The sequence below is a fragment of the Salvelinus sp. IW2-2015 genome, linkage group LG20 (assembly GCF_002910315.2).
Source record: "Salvelinus sp. IW2-2015 linkage group LG20, ASM291031v2, whole genome shotgun sequence".
Lineage (NCBI taxonomy): Eukaryota > Metazoa > Chordata > Actinopteri > Salmoniformes > Salmonidae > Salvelinus > Salvelinus sp. IW2-2015.
This window is the reverse complement of record NC_036860.1, coordinates 42,611,726-42,619,716: the sequence shown is the minus strand read 5'-3', so window position 1 is coordinate 42,619,716 and position 7,991 is coordinate 42,611,726. Positions and strand designations below refer to the sequence as shown.

The following is a 7,991-nucleotide window of genomic DNA, read 5'->3' as shown; positions in this document are numbered from 1 at the left end:
TAAAATAAGATTATACTCCTCAGAACAGCGCTGACCTGCATGTTGCCTTACACACAGTTGACTATGTTTTTATAGACTTTTAGAATAGACAGTGTAGCTGGTATTGACACTGAAATACTGCTCAATGCTCATAGGAAACAATATCCTTTTTGTTTTTGAGCCTTACCAAGGACAATCCTGCAGTCAACACCATCCACTTGCAGCACCCACGTCTTAGTGACTTTGGATCTGTTATCTATGAACTTCTGGAGACTCTTGCCATCAATCTCCAAGGGTGTACTCGTAGGTAAAGCCACTGATAGCCTCAATGTTTACTGTTGCTTTGTTTTCATGCCTCCCACTGTGAAGGTCTCCTTTCCAACCAGTTTGAACATCCAATCTCTTCTGAGCACCTCCTGAGGAAGAAAGCAAATCAGACAGCCATAGGCCTTCTGTACATAGCTCTGACTACCCAATAACACATTAGAGATTTTAAAAAGGAATACGTTTCAGGGCCTACGTACCTGTCCATTGATCCAAACAACCCTCTTCCCTGTCGCCGTGCCGTGTTCAAACTCAATCCTGTAAACCCCATCGCTTAACGCCACCTCCCAGATACAACAAACATCTCCGGCCATCATCTTGACTGACCTTCCAGGGGTATAAAGCCTGTAGGCCTAACTGGAAATGATTATATATGTCCCATCGACGCTATCCTCGTTTCAAACCAAGGTTGTAGTTCAAATCTCATCCTATAGGCAGTTAATAAGCAATGTTAGTCCGTGTGTCCATCAAACTGTCCTGGATCTGCTCTGCCTGCTCAGCAACAAGTGCAAACTGCAATACTGTAAGAGGCTTATTGCTGCAAGACCTCTTTCAATCCAATTACTGCCAGAGGTAATTTGTATGTGAGACTTCTACAGTGAATGACTATACCTTCTTGAGACAGGCCTAGGTGATGCCTATACCTTCTTTAGACAGGCCTAGGTTAAATAAATCACACACACAATTAGCAAACTAATCAACAAATGAATCACACATTTGTGATCAAACATACAGTATAAAGAAAGCGTCTTTATTAAGGATCTTTCTATCGTCTTTTTTCAAGCATCTTTGGGTCTTTGAAAAGCGATATAAAAATCCCATGTATTATTATTAACGTTAGTAATATAAAAGACCTACACCGTAAGCAGTTTAGAAGCTTAAATGTAGTTTATAAATCTGCAATCAATAGCTATAAACACATTGGTTGAATTGGAGCGTGCCAAATAGTGAGCTTATATATGATTGCACTGTTATTGACTGTTACGATTATTATTGATAGTGCGGTCATTATTTGGTATATTGACCAAGGTTTCAGACGATCACAGAAGAGCGCGCATGACTCGACCTTCGCCTCTCCTGAGCCCGTTGGGGGAGTTGCAGCGATGAGACAAAATCACAATTGGATATCACGAAATGTGAAGAAAAAGGTGGTAAAATTACAACAACAAAAACAAATAAAATAAAAACTAAGAAGAGCAAACTTTGTGGCAAAGCCTGCCAGTAGATGGCATAACACTACCTTGTCTAGTTTCCCTCAATAAAACTTCCTAACTTCCCCAAACTTTAGTTTACTGGTTATTAAAACAACAATAATCAAGTGTGCTTGTAAAAATCTATATGAATACAATTCCAATCCCATCATGTATTTTTATTGACATTATGCTATAAAATATAAAATAGTTGGGCCTACCATATCTGATTATTTTAGACTTAAATTACACCCATGGCATCTTATGGATATAGACTGCATTGGTAATACATAAATAAACGCAGCCAAGTTATTTCATGAGAAGATATGGTTGTAATAAACTATAGTGCTGTATTCTGTGTACATGTGTACGGTGGGCGGTGTCGAACCTTGCCGTGAGAGCCGCTACTTATGCTGCGTTGAAGTGCTAGTCTGTACTAGGAAACTCGGAAATGTTCGACTTTCTGACTGGTTGAACTCGGCACGTGTATAGCTATAAACAATTAGCAAGTCGGACATTTCCGAGTTTTCTCGTTCCGACGTGCACGTGAACGCGGCATAAATCGTTTTTCTTGGTCTTGGGTTGGTCCTCAGAGGGGAGAGAGCGCTTATGAAGTCTGTGGTTACATAGTATTTCCTCGGGTAACTCGATGCGCTGGAAGGGGGAAGGCAGAAGATCCCTCCTTGCCGACAACGCATTGAGACTTCCACAAATCTCTCTCCTTCTGAAGACGTTTGAAAAGAGGAAAATGGCCTCTAAAGTTACAATCGATGGAGTAAGTTTTGTATAGACAGAATATATGGAACCGTTACGTGTAGCCGCCTAGTAAGCAGAGGTTGCACTGTCTACATTAACATTAAATTAACTGTATGTCATTTCAGCTGCAGAAACTGAGAAAGGAGGCATTGGACGACTGCCATAATATTTCTTATCATCGGGGAGTTATTTTTTGTCACCAGAATGGAATGGTAAATGGTGCATGTCGTAAACTTTCAGTAGGATTATAGCACACAATTGACAAGTGTTTGTGTTTACTGTATTGAAGCAGCCCAGATTGTGCATTTGTCTTTCTGAACAGTTACGTCATAACCTACTGCTGAACAATTTTTCTCTTCTCAAACAAAGCGTTTTTATGGATAATCACTGATCAGTTATTTCATCTGAAAACTGGACACAACGTCAGAAAGACAGAGGACTACAGGCAATGCCTCTCTCACTGATCTTCTTATACCCATTGTAGGTTTTTCTTTGACACTGCAAAAATGAAACAGACACTGCATCTCTGTGTGTTATGGCTGTTGCTGGTATGGAGCACAGGGGCCTCTGACAGGAGACCCCTCAAAAGGACAATCTTACAACGAACATCTCTCCAGGGAGGGATGTTTAACAGAACACAAAACGTGTTGAACTCTGACAGTATTGTTCCTTCCGCTGGTGGTATAAATGTATCCCCTATGATGAGCCATCGTGACAGAATGCAGAGAGATGAGAAAGCTGAGCCTCCAAGAAGAGGAAAAGGACCACCAAGCAGAAGGATGATGCCAAGCAGAAGAATACCCCAACAACCAAAGAAACCCATAAACCAGGTTGGCAGTAAACCAGTGACAGGGTGGCGGTTCAGCCTCAGTCCACACCAGCCCGCACCGTCCCCGGCAGCGCAGGCTCCCTCAACGTCCTGGGCAGCTTCGCAGGGAAGAACCGGGTCCTGGTCATCTCCGCCCCACATGACTCAGACGGTTACTATCGCCTGGTGATGACCCTCCTCAAGTCGACGTCTACTGCCAGATGGCGGAGCGGCACATGCAGATGATCGTGATGTTCCACCAGGAGGGAGAGCGAGGCGGGAAGGTGCGGCGTGTCAACGCCAAGGGACAGGTGACGGAGGAGCCCCTGGATACGGTCCTCATCCCCAGGCTGATGAACTTCCTGAAGCTGGAGGAGGGAAGTTTGGCATGGTTCTCCTGAAGAAGACCCTCCAGGTGGAGGAGAGGTACCCGTACCGGTCAGGCTGGAGGCTATGTACGAGGTGATGGACCAGACCCACATGCGCAAGCTGGAGAAGGCCAGGCAGAGGGGCTTCGTGCAGAGGTGCAAGGCGGCCGGTGTTGAGGGCCAGGTGGTTGAGTCTCAGGCCAGGGGTATTGACCACGGGTCAGAGGTCAGAGTGAACTCTACAGTGGAGAGGGTGCCAGTGAGGAAAGGGGTGCAGAGACCAGCTCAAGGACCACAGGCTGTGACAGTTACCACAACCCGACCAACCACAAAACCAACTATGACCACAAAGGCAACCACAATTACAACAAAGCCCACCACAACTAAACCAACAACAACAAAAACAACAACAACTACAACCACAACAAAACCACCACCAACAACAAAAGCAACCACAACTACAGCAAAGCCAACCACAACCACCACCAGAAAAACAACCACGACCACAACAAAACCAACTACTACAACCACCACAAAAGTAACCACCACAACAAAACCAACAACCACAACCAAAGCACCACAACCACCACCACTACAAAACCAACCACCACAACAAAAACAACAACCACAACCAAAGCAACCACGACCACCACCACTACAAAACCAACCACCACAATAAAACCAAAAACTACAAGAACACGACGAACCACAACCACCACAACAAAACCAAAAACTACAACAACACGACGAACCACAACCACCACAAAACCCACAGTCCCGAAGCCCTTGGACCCCCAGACAACACCACACTGGGACCTAGAGGTCCCCACCACAGACGAATCCTCCTACACCCTCTCAGAGACCCACAAAAATGGCATAGATGACGTTACAGAATCCCACAGAGACCAATATGAAGAAGACGCAACCGACGATACCAAACATGGCCGACAAGTTGTTACCTCTCCAACTCAGCTCACTAACGACAAACCAACTGAAGGTGGAGAAGAGCTGGGCAGTGAACTTAAGGTTGACTCTGATGCACAGGTGGAAACAGCTTCCCCCAAGAAGAGCAAGGTCAAGCGGCCTGTCAATGCAGAGAGGAAGAAAAAGGCTGATAAATCAGGCAAAAAGAGTAAAGCAGAAAAGAAAAGGTTGAAGGCTACTAAAGACAGTGATGGTGGCTTCTATCGTGGCAGGAGACCAGGGAAGAAGGCCGCTATAACCAGGAGAAAGAAGCAGACAACAAGAGGCCCTCCACAAAACAGCCAAACCTCTTAGTATCCTTTTTGGGTCATTTTGAGAAGAGACGACGTCTTGTGAGTATTCTGTTGTATTACATAAATGTATTGATTAAATCTGATATGAAGCATGCATATTGGTACACTAGAACAGAATATAACTAAATAGAATGGAATAGAACCGAACAGAATAGAAGAATAGAACTGAATAGAACAAACTGAACAGAATAGAATAGAATAGAAAAGAACTGAACAGAATAGAATAGAATAGAACTAAATAGAACAGAACTGAACAGAATAGAATAGAATAGAACTGAATAGAAACAGAACTGAACAGAATAGAATAGAACAGAATAGAATAGAACAGAATAGAACCGAACAGAATAGACACATGATACAACAGTCACTTTTCTTTCCCTCCCAGGTGATCAGTACTCCAGACGAGGAGAATCCTATGTACACACAGCAGAGAGATGAGTATCTGAGCATGTGTGTGAATTGGGCGTCAGAAAAATCTCTCTTATCACCATCTTTGGCTCTCTGACCAATGGCACCATGAAGATGGACCATTACCAGGCTGGTAAGTAAAGTTTTGAACTTTTTGTTGCTAATTTTCAATTCTATTTTACTCTGATGAGTTAATACAAGTTTGTGGTTACAGAAAAGGATCAGCCTCTGAAAGGCATGAAAGAAGAGGACTTCACAAACCAGCCCCTCATCAGAGCCTTGAGGAATGAGTTGGGACTGATATTTGACGACTACTATATGGTGCTGACGAAGGATCAGCCTCTGAAAGGCATGAAAGAAGAGGACTTCACAAACCAGCCCCTCATCAGAGCCTTGAGGAATGAGTTGGGACTGATATTTGACGACTACTATATGGTGCTGACCGACTTTGATATGAAAGTGAAGGTTGGTTGGCCTTGCTTCCCTATAAAGCTTACTGCGGTATAATTACAATGTGTTATTGTATACTGCTACTTAGTATTGTGCATCCTGGATGACCTTGTTATTTTGATGAAAGAGCGTTTAACCTTTCGGTCCTACGTCTGAGTGAAAATCCATCATATTGGTTGAGTGCTTCAATAACTCCATTTTACTGCASTGAATTGATACAGTATCATCCTAAACACTTTTTCKGTCTAAAGATTGGTGATATGGTTTTCTGTCCCCATTCACAGCAAGAATATGAGGTGCCCATCGCCATGACGGCYGTGTTTGACTACATAGACACATTCTCTTCTCGCATCARGGAGATGGARCAGCAGAAGAGGCAAGGAGTGACGTGTAAGAACGAAGACAAATCCAAATCCCTGGAGAACTTCCTCTCACGGTACTAGTGGGGCTTTGTTATTATCTAGGACTATGCAATTGCAATATAAGACTGTGTGACTGCAGTTTCAAGTCAACACAACTGACAAATACACTTGCCTAAAACTGACGCTGACATCCTGTGTGCTCCTGGTCGAACATATATGCAAATAAATAAAGAAATGCATTTGTAACCTTTTTGTTCTTCTCAAAGGCCTGTGGAATTGTTTTGTATATATTTGATGTCATTGTTTGTTCTGTGTTTATATTTCTCTAGGTTCCGCTGGAGACGCAGGCTGTTTGTGATCTCCTCCTCTGACGACGAGGAATGGGCCTATCAGCAGCAGCTCTACGCCCTGACTAGCCAGGCCTGCAATCTGGGTGAGTTGTGATGTCACACTGTTGTCTCAGGCCTATACGGTACATTAGACGTTTCTTGATGATTTCACTGGGGCCCTTAAGTGTTTGTCTTGGCTGCTTCACACCCATTTGCGGAGATGTTCAGATTGTGTGGCCACATTTTGGTCAACTAGGGTGACAGGTAGCGTAGRGGTTAAAGTGTTRGGCCAGTAACTGAAAGGTTGCTGGTTCGAATACCTGAGCCGACAAGGTGAAAATCTGTCGATGTACCCTTGAGCAAGGCATTTAACCCTAATTTGCTCNCAACCGACGATACCAAACATGGCCGACAAGTTGTTACCTCTCCAACTCAGCTCACTAACGACAAACCAACTGAAGGTGGAGAAGAGCTGGGCAGTGAACTTAAGGTTGACTCTGATGCACAGGTGGAAACAGCTTCCCCCAAGAAGAGCAAGGTCAAGCGGCCTGTCAATGCAGAGAGGAAGAAAAAGGCTGATAAATCAGGCAAAAAGAGTAAAGCAGAMAAGAAAAGGTTGAAGGCTACTAAAGACAGTGATGGTGGCTTCTATCGTGGCAGGAGACCAGGGAAGAAGGCCGCTATTAACCAGGAGAAAGAAGCAGACAACAAGAGGCCCTCCACAAAACAGCCAAACCTCTTAGTATCCTTTTTGGGTCATTTTGAGAAGAGACGACGTCTACTTGTGAGTATTCTGTTGTATTACATAAATGTATTGATTAAATCTGATATGAAGCATGCATATTGGTACACTAGAACAAAATATAACTAAATAGAATGGAATAGAACCGAACAGAATAGAATAGAATAGAACTGAATAGAACAGAACTGAACAGAATAGAATAGAATAGAACTGAATAGAACAGAACTGAACAGAATAGAATAGAATAGAAAAGAACTGAACAGAATAGAATAGAATAGAACTAAATAGAACAGAACTGAACAGAATAGAATAGAATAGAACTGAATAGAACAGAACTGAACAGAATAGAATAGAACAGAATAGAATAGAACAGAATAGAACCGAACAGAATAGACACATGATACAACAGTCACTTTTCTTTCCCTCCCAGGTGATCAGTACTCCAGACGAGGAGAATCCTATGTACACACAGCAGAGAGATGAGTATCTGGAGCATGTGTGTGAATTGGGCGTCAGAAAAATCTCTCTTATCACCATCTTTGGCTCTCTGACCAATGGCACCATGAAGATGGACCATTACCAGGCTGGTAAGTAAAGTTTTGAACTTTTTGTTGCTAATTTTCAATTCTATTTTACTCTGATGAGTATAATACAAGTTTGTGGTTACAGAAAAGGATCAGCCTCTGAAAGGCATGAAAGAAGAGGACTTCACAAACCAGCCCCTCATCAGAGCCTTGAGGAATGAGTTGGGACTGATATTTGACGACTACTATATGGTGCTGACCGACTTTGATATGAAAGTGAAGGTTGGTTGGCCTTGCTTCCCTATAAAGCTTACTGCGGTATAATTACAATGTGTTATTGTATACTGCTACTTAGTATTGTGCATCCTGGATGACCTTGTTATTTTGATGAAAGAGCGTTTAACCTTTCGGTCCTACGTCTGAGTGAAAATCCATCATATTGGTTGAGTGCTTCAATAACTCCATTTTACTGCA

The 7,991-nt window shown here is 43.1% G+C and overlaps 1 protein-coding gene, 1 long non-coding RNA gene and 2 pseudogenes across 2 annotated transcripts; 3 read left to right on the top strand and 1 right to left on the bottom strand.

Annotated features, from left to right (window-relative positions):
• LOC111981096 (fas apoptotic inhibitory molecule 1-like) overlaps nt 1-723 on the bottom strand; it is a 2,037-nt pseudogene extending 1,314 nt beyond the window's left edge.
• A 1,353-nt stretch (nt 724-2,076) lies between these two features.
• Nucleotides 2,077-3,096, top strand: LOC112081322 (uncharacterized). Its single transcript, XR_002896465.2, has 3 exons — nt 2,077-2,268; nt 2,375-2,461; nt 2,734-3,096. It is a non-coding gene; the product is annotated as an uncharacterized lncRNA (long non-coding RNA).
• A 12-nt stretch (nt 3,097-3,108) lies between these two features.
• The window catches only part of LOC111979981 (coiled-coil domain-containing protein 80-like), an 8,340-nt pseudogene continuing 3,457 nt past the window's right edge, over nt 3,109-7,991 (top strand).
• LOC139022685 (coiled-coil domain-containing protein 80-like) lies at nt 6,472-7,856 on the top strand. Its single transcript, XM_070433697.1, has 4 exons — nt 6,472-6,482; nt 6,612-7,035; nt 7,424-7,580; nt 7,663-7,856. Exons 1-4 carry the CDS (start codon nt 6,472-6,474, stop codon nt 7,839-7,841), a joined length of 771 nt encoding a protein of 256 aa, XP_070289798.1. The 3' UTR covers nt 7,842-7,856.